Source organism: Medicago truncatula, chromosome 5, assembly GCF_003473485.1.
Source record: "Medicago truncatula cultivar Jemalong A17 chromosome 5, MtrunA17r5.0-ANR, whole genome shotgun sequence".
Lineage (NCBI taxonomy): Eukaryota > Viridiplantae > Streptophyta > Magnoliopsida > Fabales > Fabaceae > Medicago > Medicago truncatula.
The window spans coordinates 159,158-175,762 of record NC_053046.1 but is presented as its reverse complement, the minus strand read 5'-3'; the positions used below and the strand labels follow the sequence as shown (position 1 = coordinate 175,762).

The following is a 16,605-nucleotide window of genomic DNA, read 5'->3' as shown; positions in this document are numbered from 1 at the left end:
TTTTTTCAACTTTTGATTCACTTAAAACATCTCCAATGCTAGTATTTTAAGTGGTCCTCATTGTTATATCACATTTTAGCATCCTCATTGCTATATCACATTTTAGCAACATGATTAGTACTTCAATGTTTGATTCCTTAAAACGGATCTATGAAGTGACCCTCACATGTTTGCTCCCATATTGGAGATTTATATTAGAATATTTCTTCGTTGTTTTATTGATAAGCTTTGTTAGAGAAGATGCATTCATTCCTCTTTCCTCACATCCCATATCACAACAAAACTTAATGTCATATAAATGACAATCCCTTTTGAATCTTGCCTGATGAACTATATAGAGAATGGATGGGAGAGATTAGGGGTATCAATAACACAAGTCATAGCTAGTGATAGATAGAAATACCATATAATATATAAAAGGAGAAATACACCTTTCAAACATATATGACAACTTATTTCAATTTGTTCTTCACACAAGGCACAAACAGCATTTGGTACCTCGAAAATCACTCTCCTCCAAAACAAATTGGCCTTTGCAGGGAGTTTGTCCCACAATTGTGAAGAAAAATCACATACGCTGGAAGGAGCATAAACAAAGATCGCACGGTTGAAAAAGCTTTACTGACCAAGAAGCTTTGAGGATACTAGATATACTAGGTGGATTTCACTGAGAAAACCTCATCCATATCACACACTATCAACACCGTCTATATATATAAAGACAATATAGACAATAACTTCACAAGTAGTGCAGCTTCCCGAACAAATAGGATCCTCCTCTACCTAAGATCTATCCGGCCAACTCACACGAGGACCAACTAAATCATGTCGTTGCTCCGATACATAATATAACCTATGGAACACCTCAATCCATGATGAAGAGCCCGGCTTAATATCATGCCAAAAGTGAATTGTAGCCTCATCTACAATCTTTTCCCCCAAGAACTAGTTTGAGGGTGAGTCACAAAATACACCTAGAGGACATAGATCATTCAACCACACTGACACAGAGGAAAGAAGGGATTAGATCATGTCTGCCAAAACCAGACACCTATAGAGATTCCAATAATAAAAGGTCAGATGGTAGACCCACTGGCTCTCTAATCATATTAGAGGCACGACACCGAAAACAAAGGGATTGGTCCAATTACATACTCCCTATAAAGGATAACTACAAAACACGAGAGACATTGAAAACTATAACGTAGTTATAACTAATCCCCCGACAAAAGTACAACTAAGGAGCAATTTCTACAAGATTTCCTTTGATGGGTTTTGCGAGATTGTGCAAAAACCGTAAAATATAAATAAATGTGTAATTTAGGGAATACTAAGCCTACTCACACCATAACATGGATGGGTGAATACCCAAATTTGTCATTCTCTGTGTATGACCAAATTGGATACTAAACCGTCCGCTTGTATAATGTAACTGAGAGCATATAATGACTTTCAGAAGCAATAAACAATTGATATGATGCCACTAATCCACATCTTAGTTATAATAGAATGATAGATTTGTACCCAAAAAAATAATGATAGATAGTATATCTAGAAAATAAAAACTATCTTTATGACGCATAGAAAATAAAAACTTCGACAAATGCTCCTACTGTAGAGATATAAGAAACAAAATCTGGGCAAGATTGTACAAACTAATCATGTACAAAAGCACGGTGGTTCCTTGGTAGCGAAAGTAGCATATCTGTGTCAATATGGTGGTGGAGGGTAGAATCCTGAAAAAGGATGTGAATAGAAAGGAAAAAATTATTAAAGCAGTAGATGTGAAAATTGAAATGGTTGGCAGAGAAACAAGAATTACTTACCAGTGTTTGGAGGATAACCTGCAGGTGGAGGGTATGATGGTGGTGGATAAGCTGAAGATGGCGGATAAGAGTGGGGAGGAGGGTACGGTGATGGTGATGATGATGAGGTTGGTGGATAGGGAGATGGCACTGATGAAGGGTATGGTGATGATGATGAGGGTGGTGGATAGGGAGATGACACTGATTGAGGGTATGGATATGTTGAGGATGGTGGATAAGAAGATGGATTATGTGAAGCAGGGTAAGGTGGTGGCTGTGGATAAGCGACAGCAGGTGTTGTTGGATGGTGATAATTAGAGTGTGGTTGTTGTGGGTAGTAGGAAGGAACGTGATTATATGATGGGACTGCCGGCGTTGGCATTGCTGTATAGGGAGTATGGCTTGAGGAGCCTGGTTTCTGCAATATATTAGCATCCCAAACACACTCATTAAGATCAATTCCAATTATTATATTATATATATAGTAATGAAAATGTAGGTTACCTGGTGATTCACTTTGGCATTGGCATTGGCATTGGTATAATGCAGTATGAGTTTTACTTCGCCTGCGTGTCTGTCAAAGATGCATCAGACATAGTCATAATAATGTAGTATCAACACTTAAACAGTAGTATTGGAGAATCTATCTATGAATCCAAGATCTGTAGTACGGGTGTGATAAAGATAAATGAAAATTTAGAAATTAAGAATATGATAAGTTGAGAAAAGTTATAGGATAAAAATGTTGAAGAAAGATGGTATGGATGATTGTTTATTAATGTATAATAATTATAATGAAGTGAAAACAAGTGTTGCCTGTTGTGAATTTGTCACTAGGATTATTTTGGATAAAAAGCATGAATGAGTTGTATCTAAGAAACAAGTGTATGAAGCATGTCTCATCTATAATTTGGGGGGGGGGGGGGCAAAATAAGGTAGCAATAGCAACAGAAATAAGCATAACATATATACCTGCCAGTTTTAGTTTGAAGTGGCCAGGAAGAGTCATCAAAACCTTGAGAGAGAACTTTGTGTAATTGAACCCTAACATAAAATAAGACAGAGAATGAATAGTGTGATAGAGTAATAGATAATGATTGATAAGAAGTAGTGAAGTGAATATAGTTACTTTCCGGTGCCGATAAAATCATCGAAGGAGACGGTATTGCTGTTCCAAACGACAACATTGATCTCACGAAGGCCTTCAATTAGGGGAAGTATGAACTTCTCTTGAAATACAGGGTTTTTTCCGCCGTCTGGAATTGAATGAAAGAGTCAACGATTCAAATACGGTCAACAAAGTCAGTCATAGAAGAAGAAGAAGAAGAAGAAGGATTGAAATTACCAGTGCATGTTCTTGTTCGGAACTTGGTGGAAGCGTATTCGATGCAAACGTAGGGATCTTGTCTTGAAATCCATTCAGTGTCTTTCAATTTCGAGCAAGAAACGACTACAATAACAAGGAAGGAACAATTCATCATCTCTTAATAATAAAATCAAAACAAAGTCAAAGAGTAAAATCAACTGAATTGCTCTTACCAGTAACCTCGAGAGGTTGGCCTTGAATCCCAGACATCATCATCGTGAGTTGAGTTGAGTTTGTTAGGAGCGAGCGAATCAATCCTATCCTATCCTATGAAAACTAAACGTGGTGGAAAATCCTATATGCACCCAATCTACCCTTATGACACGTCATTAATTTAGGGGTAATCTTTGTCTAAAAATTACTTTTACCAACTAATTGACTACATTTACAAATTGGTTTGCTACAATGATGTCATCTTTTATTTAGTTTGGTTTATTTTCCTCTTCAAACTTTGTGTTCCCTTCAATTCTAACTACTTCAATGACGTTTCTATTTTCAGTTCAGTTAACAACAAAAAACAATAACACAATTTGAATCAAATCACCAACTTTTACTTTATACTGTTCACCTGCTACCGTATCAAATCACCACCCTCACTCTTTTCCATAATACACTATAATGTAACATATCAAATATTTATTTCTTCTACTCATAACATCAAACTTCAAACTACTACCACTACAAGATTTCGAGATCTATATTTGATTTTTCAAACATCTGCTTCAGAATTTTCAAGGTTAAATTCTCAGTTTCTATTGCATCTCATAATGCATGCTCTTCATTATGGTTGCATTATTGAATTCATTATCTGCCTAACTTATTTGCTGTAATCTTTTACCAATAATCAGCTGATATGTTGAGACCAGTTGCATTCTTGAGAGATATCAATGAAAAGAAAGACTTTTGGAAAGTTGCTGTTAAGGTTACAGACAAATGGAGCGTTGTAAAGGATGGGATGGAGCACATGGAAATGGTTATTGTTGATGCCAAGGTATTATGGTCGTTAGAGTTTAGAATATTAACTTTTCTTCCTCACTTATAAAGTTATATAATTTTTACTTAACCATTGGGTTACTGTTACCCTTTATTTGATCTGTTGAACAGGGAACCGACATTCAAGTTATCATTCCAACGGCATACAGGGCTGAATATGAGAAACTTATTAAGGTTAACTCAACTTATACTTTAAGCAACTTTCAGGTCTTTCCAAATGACCTGGTATTCAAAGCATCTGATAACAAGTACAAGTTGAAATGGACTGGTGGAACTACAGCTGTAGACGCAAATGTCCATGATATCCCCTTACCTAACATGAAGTTCAAGCCCTTGGCTGAGATTATTGCTGGGAAATGGCGTGCTGATCTATTAGTTCGTATGTCATTACAATTTTTTAACATTGGATTAAACGTTTCATATCATATATACAATATAATGATTATTTGAATGTTTTTGTTATTTAGATGTCATAGGGTATGTTCATGAAATTGGATATTGTCAAGTTATGGCTGGAACTGGTAAAAAGCTACAGGTTAATTTTCTGATGAAAGACCTAAGGTTAGTTACATGTAATAATGTTTTTTTGGATACATTTATTATGTATTATCTTATTAAGACTTATCTAACCAATCAAATATGAGTCCAGTGATATTTCTCTTAACTGCACTCTTTGGGAGGATTATGCTGCAAAGTTCATAAAGTTTAACAATGAAAACAAAGAAACTGGTCCCATTATTGTTATGTTGAAGTATGGCAAGATCAAGGAAGAAGGTTGGTGTTTAATATTTGTTGTTGCGTTTTATTATTGGTCCCATTATTTTTTTAGATGATATACACCATAAAATAAATTTAACAAGAACAACTTTCAGGCAAATACCCTCTTAGTGTCACAAATACTTATAGTGCTACGAAGTTGCTTATAAATGAAGACATAGCTGAGATCAAGAGGTTTAGGGAAAGGCAAGTTTCATTCTGACTTTTCATAATATATTTCAAAATTATTGCAATTTACTAATTGTACACTAATTTCAAGTACTATATATATATATATAGCTTGCCCAAAGATGACCAGTTAATGTCCCAAACTCAATTAGTGTGTACACAATCCCAATCTAGCTCTCAGTTTATTACTGATGATGACTTGCTCTCTAATCCTCTTATCATGCCTCTAGCTGATATACTTCAACTACAAGAGGTACTTTTAGATGTTTGAATTGCGGTTAAATATATATCACACTATTTCACATTAGATAGCTTTTATAATGACTTGTGATTTATTCGTTCCAGATTTCATATTGTGTCACTGTGGCTGAAGTGGAAAAAGTTAACTCAACTAAGTTTGGTTGGTACTATTTCGCATGCTTCAAATGTGGGAAGATTGCCAAGGGTGACAATCCTCCATACACATGCGAGTCTGGCCATAATACTGAGACAGAGATTGTTAGGTATATATCTAATACTTTACCCCTATAATGTGATTTTAGAGTTCTTCTCAGTTTTTAACTTGATGGATTCATACATTGTTTAACAAAGGTATAAACTTGACCTGAATGTCTCCTATGAGAATACCAAAGGAACTTTTGTTATGTGGGATCGTGAGGCCACACAGCTTTTGGGCATTTCTGCCGCTCAGCTCCGCACTAACATGATTCAGGTTTTAAATATTACCTTTTATATACTGGTATGCTTTAAACCAATTTACGATATTTACGTCTAACTCCTAATATATATGTCTATGTCATAGGCTGGGATTACAAACCGACTTGAGTATCCAATGCTATTGGATGGCATTGGTGAAAAGACATATGTCTTCAAGGTCAAGTGGCAGCCAAAGTGGAAGACAACTTCTGTTGTCTGTTACAGAGACGCTGATGCTTTAGTTAATTTGGTCAAGGCTAAATTCCCCAATGCCAAGGTATTGCAACTTATAATGTAATATACACCACTGTCAAGTTTGTCTATCTTACATAATCAATTATCTTCAATACCCTATGTCAACATATATACATACTTCAGAGGAGACCATGCGCACCTTAACTGTTTGAGTTTTAACAGGTTATTCCTCTGCTAAATGAATCTGTTGGTGTTGATAAGCCTAATGATAATACCTCCTTGACTGAAGAAGTTACCATGTCTGCTGTAAGTTTAATCTGACTCAAATTGTCATTAATTCTGTATAATCTCTTTCAACAATTAAATGGCAATTAACCTACTTATAAACGTCGATGTTATTTCTGTTTGTCTTTCAGCAGGAGTTGTCTGGAACCGCAGAAAACGACCCTGATACTTTGAGCCAATTGACACCAATTAGTGATAAGCTTCAGCTGAAATTGAACAAAGATCCCTCCTTTGATATTCCTACACCTATGACATTGGTTCAACCAGTCATGCTTCCTAATCCTCCACTATTTGAAGAAATCATTCCGGCAAAACAATCTTCATCCAAGAGGGTTAAGGTCATCAAAACTGAAAAGAAGTGAAAGCTGTCTTCACAATATGACCATAGCAACAACAACGTGCTTGCTGTTGCATTCTCATATGCTTTATTTCCATACTATATTCTACTTTTAAAATGTCCAACCATTTACTACTTTTATGCTGATTTGTAATATTATTAGTACATGACAATCACTTGGAAACAAACTTTTAAACAAGTGATTGTACCTACCTTCCTTATCCACTATTGAATACTATCTATGATTATGTAAGAGTTATGATATGTCTATGTTCGTTACATTACGCCTAACAAATATACCTTATGTTTCATTATTCATACAACAATACATCACAAGTATCAGCTTACCTTCTTAAATGCTCACAGCCTGTATATCCTCCAAATACTTTCAAAAACTCATCAACTTATAGTAAAATATTATACGTTATTATAGATTTAATTCACACATAAGTTTTGTGTTAAGGAATTAACTTTTCTGTGTTATAAAACCCTTATAAGATATTGTATTTTTTCCACAAATCTTAAACCCCCCTTCAATCCAAATCTATTCAAACAACCATGTCTATCAAGAATAAAGGACTTATATTTGCAGAATCCAGATAATTTACTAATTTCATAAATATTTCTAATAATAATTACTATACAACAATATATGATCATAAAATTTCCCAAACTCAATTCAAGTGTACACAATCCTCTTATCATGCCTATAGCTGATTTCAACAGTCTCAATGTTATATTGACTTCATCTTGAACGTTTACATATATATTGGTTCATTTTCCTTTTATTATTAAATAACAAATAAACATTCAACTGATGCGTATAAACAATGTCAAGTAATGATGCAATTGTTAAATATTATTGCTTCCATTCTAACTAAGTTTTTGGTCCCTATAAAAATCTGCAGTTTTGTTTTTCGTCCCTATAAAAATAAATCACATTTTTTAGTTCCTATAAAATTTTCTGTTAATGTTTTTAGTCCCTGTTAAATTAAAATTTGTTTAATTATGCTTAAACTTATAAATTTTTGAAAGATTTTTTTACATACATGTTCATAACATCGTAAGACACTCTTTAAATTAGTTACAAATTTAAAAGTTTAAGCACAATTAAACAAATACAAATTTTACAACGACTAAAAGTATGTGTTGGTTCCTGTTTAATTTTAAGTTTAACCCTATCATTTATATTGGATCACACTTTCACAATGAATTGGTTCAGTTTTCTTATATTATAATTAAATTTGAATGATGTGCTCTTGCCTAATTACAGCTACACATCAAAGACTATCATTACAAACCTATATCTCTCTAGGAGAAGACCTTTTGAAAATTTGCATAGCAAGTCGTGCTACTCATTTAATGAATGTACCATGGTGAACAGTCTTTTGCCTCTTTTTACTACTCTGCAACCCGTGTTATGTAAGACATGTCTATTTCAATTTTCCATTATCCCTTTTTTGCTTTTACACTATATAAAATAATTGACAAGACTCTAAATATATAGTTTTATCAAAAAATTTAATATAGTCTAAACATTTTTATAATACTTTTACATGTCTACTGATTCATTAAAGGTGCCAACATATATATTGTTTTCCTTACCAGGGATAAGAAGAACATTGGAGGACTGAAACTTTCCATTCAACCTGCTTTGCCATTCAGGTCTGCTTATACATCCAGGTATGATACAAATTGTTTCCTATATGTTAAGATTTTAGTTCAAGTTTAGAGAAATACCAATATAACTGTTCATTTTTAGGAACTCAAAATAGTAACACATTATTATGTCATATTGTCATCAAGAAACTGATCATTAGGCTCCAATTTTAACTGGGTTTCACAATCAAATTAGGTTATTTAAGTTTACATGATTTTACTCTTATAAATTATAGCTTATTAAATTCATATTATATATATGATTTAATAATAGCAATGCTACATGGATCATTGGAAGCATTGTTTGTTACTTAAATCATTTAAATATGCATCCTAAAATATTGCACATCATGTAGTCTGTTGCACATAATGTTTCTGTACTTTCATGTAGACCATTGTCAAAAACATGGACAAACAATGTATGGAACCATCTAATAGACGGTCTGCAGAAAGAAGGCAAAGAAGAAGAACTTTACTCGAGACTAAGAAGCCTAAAAAATCCCCAGGTCCAAGTTCTGGTGCCAATGCCAATGCCAAACTCCAACAAAATCAACAATCTGTATATTCAACACCACTTACTGATATAACATCAGTTGTACTCAACATTCCTACTACATCATACTTTCATCAAAACTATAGCTCCCCAAATTTACCCAATTTCATAATACCTACCAATTTACCTGAAAGGAAACATGTAGCTGGAATCAATCTTCTTACCAAATTTGCAGATACAGATAAATGTATTCCTGGACCTGCTTTAACTGCATCTGCTGCTACTTCCAAGAACAAAACCCCTACCACCAACATTTGTCTTCGAACATCTGTTGAATCAAACAACAAAAATGTCATAACAAAACATACAAAAACCAAGAAAATTGCTAAACCAGATTTTCTACACCCAGTTGCTCCTCAATACCACGGAATACCATCTATAACAAGATCTTTACCTACTGGACTAGATCAAAACAATGCTAAGAGAAAACAAAAAAAACAACAGGAAATTCACGAGCCACCCTTTTCTACTCCATTGGCTACTCTAACCAATCCACTACCTTTTGTTACAAGTTACTTAACCTCAACAAATGTCCGAAGTTTTTTCCAATCTCCCACTATCTCTAACAAGGTAACTGAGCTTCATACACAACCACGAACACAAAATAGTTTTGATCAAAGTATTCCAAACCCAGTTACTTCTACATTTCATGGAACACCATATCATCCAAACACCTTCAACTCAAGACCTGTTGAGCCAATACAAAGTAATTATGCATCTTCTACTTTTGAACAACAAAACTACCATGCAATGTCAATTCAGACGGACTTATCAACTGAGACAGTTCACCGCAATGGTAAAAGAAAGAAACCAAACAACCAAGAAAATACAGATCCGCAGATTATAAACCCACATGCTTCCATATTTCATCAAATACCTTCTACTTCTACTTCAAATGTAAGTCTGCAACATTCTGCACAACAACCAACAACAAATGGAGTGGGAGTACATCATACTAACAAAAGAAAAGCACCCACTACTGATGGACAGTACTATTCATCGAACATCATTCATCTACCAATGACCTCAACACCAACTCGATCTTCAGATACTACTTCATCAGAAGATGATTCTGATGATACTGATCAATCAGTACATTCTGATGATACTTCATCAGAAGACATTGAAGAAGTTGATGAAGTTGTAGACAATGTTGCACAAGGTAAGTACTCAAGGAACTTTAACTATTCTTAGTACATTTTGTTACTTTTACTACTTAAACACATTGTTATACTAACATATTATTTTTTTCGTTAAAATGAAACAGTTTATTCTGATATAGGTGATCCTATTTGGGAGTGTCAAATGTGTGGAGCCTTGATGTGGTATCAAGAAAGAAAGGATAAGTCAAGGCATTCAACTGTACCTAAGTTTCAGTTATGTTGCGGAGGTGGGAAAGTAAAACTTCCTCTTTTAGAACAACCTCCACAACTTTTGCAAGATTTGTTATTTGGAAACCAATCACCAGCTACCAAAAATTTCCAAACAAATATAAGGACATACAATGCCATGTTTTCTTTTACTTCACCTGGCATGAAAATGGATACTAAAATTAACAATGGAAAAGGTCCACCAACTTTAAGAATGCAAGGACAAACATGTCACAGAGTTGGAAGTCTGTTGCCTTTGCCAGGGGATAGTCCTAAATATGCTCAGCTATACATTTTCGACACTGATAATGAAATATCAAATCGAATGAATAGCTTCAGGTAATTAATAACTAACGCAATTACTTATGTAGTAATTATATCTTCCCTTTTACTTAACATAAAATTTACTCATTCATATGATCAATCTTATATAGGACTAATAAAGATATAGATGAAGAAATTGTCAAGAAGCTCAAATTAATGCTTGATCAGAACAATGTCCATGCAAAGGTTTTTCGAATGGCAAGGGATATGCTAAATGATGTTAATTTTCAAGATGTGAAATTAAAGTTAATTGCAGACAGGAAAACTGATGGCAGAATATACAACAAACCTACTGTTTCCGAAGTTGCTGCATTAGTTTTGGGTGATATTGACTCTGCTTCATATAGAGATATAATTATGCAAGGACAGTCTGGAAATCTGCAAAGAATAGATGAATTTCATGCAAGTTACTTGAGTTTCCAATATCCTCTCATTTTTCCATATGGTGAGGATGGATATCGGCCATCAATACTGCTACGCTTTGTAGATGATACAGACATTACAAAAAAGAAAAAGTTGACAATTATGCATTGGCTATCATTTCGACTGCAACGAAGAAAAGGTGAGGCACTTACTTTGTTGTGCTCAAGGAAATTATTGCAGCAATTTAGTTGTGATGGTTATACAATGATGGAAGCCGAGAGGCTTAATTGGTTAAGGAGAAATCAATCGAAGTTGAGGGTAGGAAAATACAGACAGATAGCAGAAACTCCTACCACAAATAACCAAAGTGGACCAACATTGAAAGGAAAAAGGGTAGTGTTACCATCAACATTTGTTGGTAGTAAAAGATACATGGATCAATTGTATTTTGATGGTATGGCTATTTCAAATGCTGTTGGGTTTCCTGACATCTTTATTACATTTACATGCAATCCAGCATGGCCTGAAATCAAAAGAGAACTTGCACAATATAATTTGAAACCACAGGATCGTCCAGATATTGTTGCTAGAGTATTCAAGATCAAGTTTGATGAACTTATGAAAGACTTGACCAAAAGACATATACTTGGTAAAGTATTAGCATGTAAGTATTTTGTTGTCAACCATAATTTCATTTCTTCAAATTTCTAAATAATCTTTATTTGTTAATGGTATTAACACAAGTTATTGGACTTGACAGACATGTACACAATTGAGTTTCAGAAAAGAGGGTTACCACATGCTCATATCTTGGTGTTCTTACATCCAACAAGCAAATATCCAACACCTGCAGATATAGACAAGATTATTTCAGCAGAAATACCAGATCCTAAGATACACAATGAACTATACAATTTGGTCAGGAGTCATATGATTCATGGTCCATGTGGTAAGGCTCGGTGGCAGTCACCATGCATGAAAGATAAGAAATGTTCCAAGTTCTTTCCTAAAAAGTTTAATGAAACAACCATTGTGGATCATAATGGTTATCCAGTCTACAAGAGGAGTGCTACTACACACACAATTGTCAAAAATGGTGTGAGCTTGGATAATCGACATGTTGTTCCATATAATGTTACTTTACTGTTGAAATATCAAGCTCATATTAACATGGAATGGTGTAACCAGAGCACTTCAATTAAGTACTTATTCAAGTACATTCACAAAGGTTATGATCGTATTACAGCACAAATTGTGCCATCTAATCAACAATCAAGAATTGAAAAACAACCCATAGATGAAATCAAACAATACCTTGATTGTAGGTATATTTCTCCAAGTGAAGCGTGTTGGAGAATTTACTCTTTCCCAATTCACGGCCGTAAACCTGCAGTTGAACGGATGTTCTTTCATATGGTCGGAGAGAAAGCAATATACTTTACTGATCACTCTCGAATGGAAAATGTACTTGAAAAAGCAAGTGTTACAGAATCCATGTTCACAGCCTGGCTAATTGCAAATCAACAATATGTGGCAGCCAGAGAACTCACTTATGGTCAGTTTGTAACCAAATTTGTTTACAACAAAAAAAACAGAGCCTGGACCCCAAGGAAGAGAGGATTTACTATCGGTAGACTAATATGGGTACCTCCAACTACCGGAGAGTTGTTCTATTTGAGATTAATGTTAACTGTTGTCAAAGGACCAACTACTTATGAAGAAATTCGCAAAGTTGGGGAAATTCAGTATCATTGTTTTAGAGATGCATGTTTCGCCATGGGTTTTTTGGATGATGATAGGGAATTTATAGGAGCCATAAGAGAAGCATATCAATGGGGTTCAGGCTATTTCCTTAGAAGATTGTTTGTTATTTTGCTATTATCTGGAGCAATGAATAGACCAAATCATGTATGGCGTAGCACCGTCCATTGGTTGTCAGATGGAGTATTATATGCTCAGAGAATTTTAGCTAACAATCAAGGTATAAATTTCTATTACATGCATGTATTTGTTTCAACTCCATATCGGATATACTACATATCAGTACTTCATAAATTAACTAATGGGATCAATTTTTATTATTCAATACACAGAGTTATACCTTTCTAATGAAGATCTGCATAATTTAACCTTGCTTGAGATTGAAAAACTGTTACAATCAAGCAGACGTAGTTTGAAGGAATTCCCTTCAATTCCTTACCCTAAAGGATATGTTTTAGAGCAGCTTGGCAATAGACTTATATATGATGAGCGCAACTATAACACAGATGCCTTAAAACAGGAATTTGCTCAACTGCATGCATCACTCACAGGTAAAATTTAATATATTTTCATCCATTAATCAAGTGTTGTATTAAGTGAATCCCTCACCTAACATTTGATTTCTCTTTCTTATACTATATCAAGATGAACAAAGTCAAATATATGACAAAATCATGTTGGCTGTTCAAAATCAAAGAGGAGGGGTTTTTTTCTTGCATGGTCATGGTGGAACAGGTAAAACCTTTATGTGGCGAACACTTGCAAGTGCACTCAGATCAAAACATGAGATTGTTCTCACAGTAGCTAGCAGCGGAATTGCATCCCTTCTACTTCCTGGTGGGAGAACTGCACACTCTAAGTTTAAGATACCAGTCCCAACATTTGAAAATTCAACATGCAAAATTGATCATGATAGTGATCTGGCACAACTACTTAGGCAAACCAAATTGATTATTTGGGATGAAGCACCAATGGCACATAAATATACCTTTGAGTGTTTGGATAGAACACTTAGAGATATAATGGGTGATGGCATAACTAAGTGTGACACAATTTTTGGCGGAAAGGTCATTGTCTTTGGAGGAGATTTTAGACAAATTCTTCCGGTTGTTCCAAGAGGAAATAGATCAGATATTGTGCATGCTTCCATCAGTGCCTCATATATATGGGATCATTGTCAAGTTCTCACTTTGACACAGAACATGAGATTAAAACAAGGTTCTAATCCTGAAGAAAATTTGCAGATTTCAGAATTTTCAAATTGGCTATTAATGGTAGGTGAAGGGAAAATTGCAGAACCTAATGACGGTTATGCTGAGATAACAATTCCTAAGGACATGTTAATCTTGGATTTTCAAGATCCAATTCTAGCAATTGTGACAAGTACATATCCAAATTTCTTGGATAATTACAGATCTTATGAATATTTGAAGAATAGAGCAATATTGGCATCAACTATTGAAGTAGTTGATCAAATCAATGATTACGTTCTTGATTTAATGCCAGGTAAAATTCAATTTATTTATTTTATGCACAATATTAATATATAAACAGAAGTAAAAGCCAATTACTTTGTTTTATGCACAATTTTTAGGTGATGAAAGAGTTTACTATAGTGCCAATTCAATTGATAGATCCGAAATTAATGACAACAACATTATTGAAGTGTTAACTCCAGAATTTCTAAGCTCATTACGCACTTCAGGACTTCCAAATCATCAAATCAAATTAAAAGTTGGAGCTCCAATAATGCTTTTGAGGAATTTGGATCAAACTGAAGGGTTGTGTAATGGTACTAGAATGATTGTTACAAAGCTGGCAACTCATGTAATAGAAGCAAAGATTATGGGGGGTAAACATCATGGTAATGTTACATACATTCCAAGGATGGACATGTCACCATCACAATCTCCATGGCCATTCAAATTATCTAGGAGACAGTTCCCAATAATTGTGTCATATGCAATGACAATTAACAAATCTCAAGGGCAGTCTCTTGATTGGGTTGGTCTATATTTACCAAGAGATGTATTTAGTCATGGTCAAATTTATGTTGCCATATCAAGGGTAACAAGCAAAAAAGGTATCAAAATTTTGATACATGATGAAAACAAAAATCCAAAGGAAACTACTACAAATGTGGTTTATAAGGAAGTATTTCAATATGTTTAGCATGTAAGTACTCAAATATCTATCTTCCTTTTTGTTTTTCAAGTTACTTAACTCAATATCAATATTCAGCCACTTACAGTTCGTAAAATATATGTGTACTTACACAGGTTTTGGAAAGCAACCATCCCTACCAGTAACGCCAAGTATTGAAGTCTAACCTGGAACAATCAAACAACGAAGTTATCATATATTAACTTATAAATAATATGTATTGAGATCGGAGCTTTGTTAATCTGTTCTAAATTTATATATGTTTGTTTAATGCATTCATTCAACTGACTGGAATTTTATTGTGGTATGTCTGTTACACACAATTACTCTAAAATATATGATAAGTGCCTTCTATGATCAAAATACTATATAACATAGTCAACTTAACATGCTTATAATAAGATTCAAGATGTTTTTAAACAACATAAGCACCACACCAAATAAAATACTACAATACAAACAACCATTTTATTATTTTAACACATAACATTTTCACTTCCTAAACACCATCAATACTAACTTTGGCAAATTTTCTTAACTTTCAGAAATCTTCCATTATCCGAGACCATTAATTCCATCTTTTCACCAACAGCCAGATCTTTTACTTCAACATAATTCTGCCGTCCATAGCCTATGTATTTCTCACTGATAAATTTTCTAGCTCACACATGCATGAAAATCCAATAGCTTCATCAATAATTAATATATTGGTAAGCATGTTAATGTCCTTTCGAATAATCTACAACAAAATTATTAACCTCCTTACGACCATATATAAATCATAATTAATATTTTCAAACATTATATACTAATATTGTCTAATTACCCTTACCACCACACTTGGAGAGTTCAGATTGGATTCACTAAAAATCAACTGCCATGATAGAGTCTCTAGGGTACAGTCTGCATGAAATTGACAAAATTCTTCGCCAAATTCAGCTGGACTGTATGTCGCAAGAAATTGTGCATAATCAGGATCTATATCAACACTGCATGTTAAATAATTTGGTTATTAATCCAGATAATAGACATTATCTTTTGCAACTAATTTATCATTTATATCATTGGCTAATCATGTATGTCCTAAAACATTATATATACAATAGCCAACTGGAACAAACCTGGAACAAGATGACATTTTGGCTGGCTGCACTTTCTTCTTCAAGCATAACGTTACTCCTTTGGTGATACCACTTATTTATATAAATATATGGCATTAACATTTTACTGTAACTTATTTACTTTTATTATTTTTTCAATGGGTACTATCAGTTATGATGGTAGATAACAATTGTAACGTTTGCAGTTGAGAAAATTACTTTTATTGATTGTAACGTTGACTGCTACTGTTTGCTTTTAACAAATTAACAAACGAATCTTACTTTAATGCAAATCACAGAACATGCAGACACGGTATATCATTTTTATGATCGACATATTATTTAGTTAATGTTCGACATATATCAACCAAACAACAACACACATTTACCTTTTATAAAACTTAGGCTTAAATAGCTCTTTCGTTCCTGCAAATATAGATCATTTAAATTTTTGTCCCTGAAATTACTAATCATTCCAATCTACCCATAAAAATATTAATCATTTGATTTTTATCCTAATTAGTAATTTCATGGGCAGATTGGAAGCCTAAAACTTAATAGGATAAAATATTTGTCTTATAATAGTCACCATATTTTCTTTACAATAAATGCTGCTATAAGTTCATCAATATCTACCTATTCAGACTTAATAGTTTTCTTTGCTTTATAGGTTTTAATTTAATTATTTTA

At 33.8% G+C, this 16,605-nt stretch overlaps 4 protein-coding genes across 5 annotated transcripts; 3 read left to right on the top strand and 1 right to left on the bottom strand.

Annotated features, from left to right (window-relative positions):
• Positions 1-1,424: 1,424 nt before the first annotated feature.
• LOC25494472 (extensin) lies at positions 1,425-3,503 on the bottom strand. 2 transcript variants are annotated; one of them, XM_013597833.3, is made up of 7 exons: positions 3,345-3,503; positions 3,151-3,255; positions 2,935-3,061; positions 2,778-2,849; positions 2,310-2,379; positions 1,827-2,223; positions 1,425-1,736 (listed from the first exon to the last, which is right to left on the bottom strand). In XM_013597833.3, exons 1-7 carry the CDS (start codon positions 3,385-3,387, stop codon positions 1,711-1,713), a joined length of 840 nt encoding a protein of 279 aa, XP_013453287.1. In that variant the 5' UTR covers positions 3,388-3,503; the 3' UTR covers positions 1,425-1,710. The 2 variants fall into 2 exon arrangements, with proteins under 2 accessions (XP_013453287.1, XP_024640952.1); XM_024785184.2 differs by having other exon boundaries at positions 2,322-2,379.
• A 521-nt stretch (positions 3,504-4,024) lies between these two features.
• LOC120580548 (uncharacterized) lies at positions 4,025-5,143 on the top strand. The gene is made up of 5 exons (XM_039834346.1): positions 4,025-4,162; positions 4,276-4,543; positions 4,632-4,725; positions 4,814-4,938; positions 5,037-5,143. Exons 1-5 carry the CDS (start codon positions 4,025-4,027, stop codon positions 5,141-5,143), a joined length of 732 nt encoding a protein of 243 aa, XP_039690280.1.
• An 81-nt stretch (positions 5,144-5,224) lies between these two features.
• Positions 5,225-6,840, top strand: LOC25494471 (uncharacterized). The gene is made up of 6 exons (XM_024785182.2): positions 5,225-5,362; positions 5,455-5,612; positions 5,701-5,821; positions 5,912-6,082; positions 6,223-6,306; positions 6,417-6,840. Exons 1-6 carry the CDS (start codon positions 5,243-5,245, stop codon positions 6,645-6,647), a joined length of 885 nt encoding a protein of 294 aa, XP_024640950.1. The 5' UTR covers positions 5,225-5,242; the 3' UTR covers positions 6,648-6,840.
• Positions 6,841-8,687: 1,847 nt separating this feature from the next.
• LOC120580547 (uncharacterized) lies at positions 8,688-14,824 on the top strand. The gene is made up of 7 exons (XM_039834345.1): positions 8,688-9,996; positions 10,102-10,543; positions 10,639-11,555; positions 11,652-12,872; positions 12,985-13,203; positions 13,298-14,158; positions 14,247-14,824. The coding sequence occupies exons 1-7, from the start codon at positions 8,688-8,690 to the stop codon at positions 14,822-14,824; spliced, it is 5,547 nt and encodes a 1,848-aa protein (XP_039690279.1).
• The last annotated feature ends 1,781 nt before the right edge of the window (positions 14,825-16,605 follow it).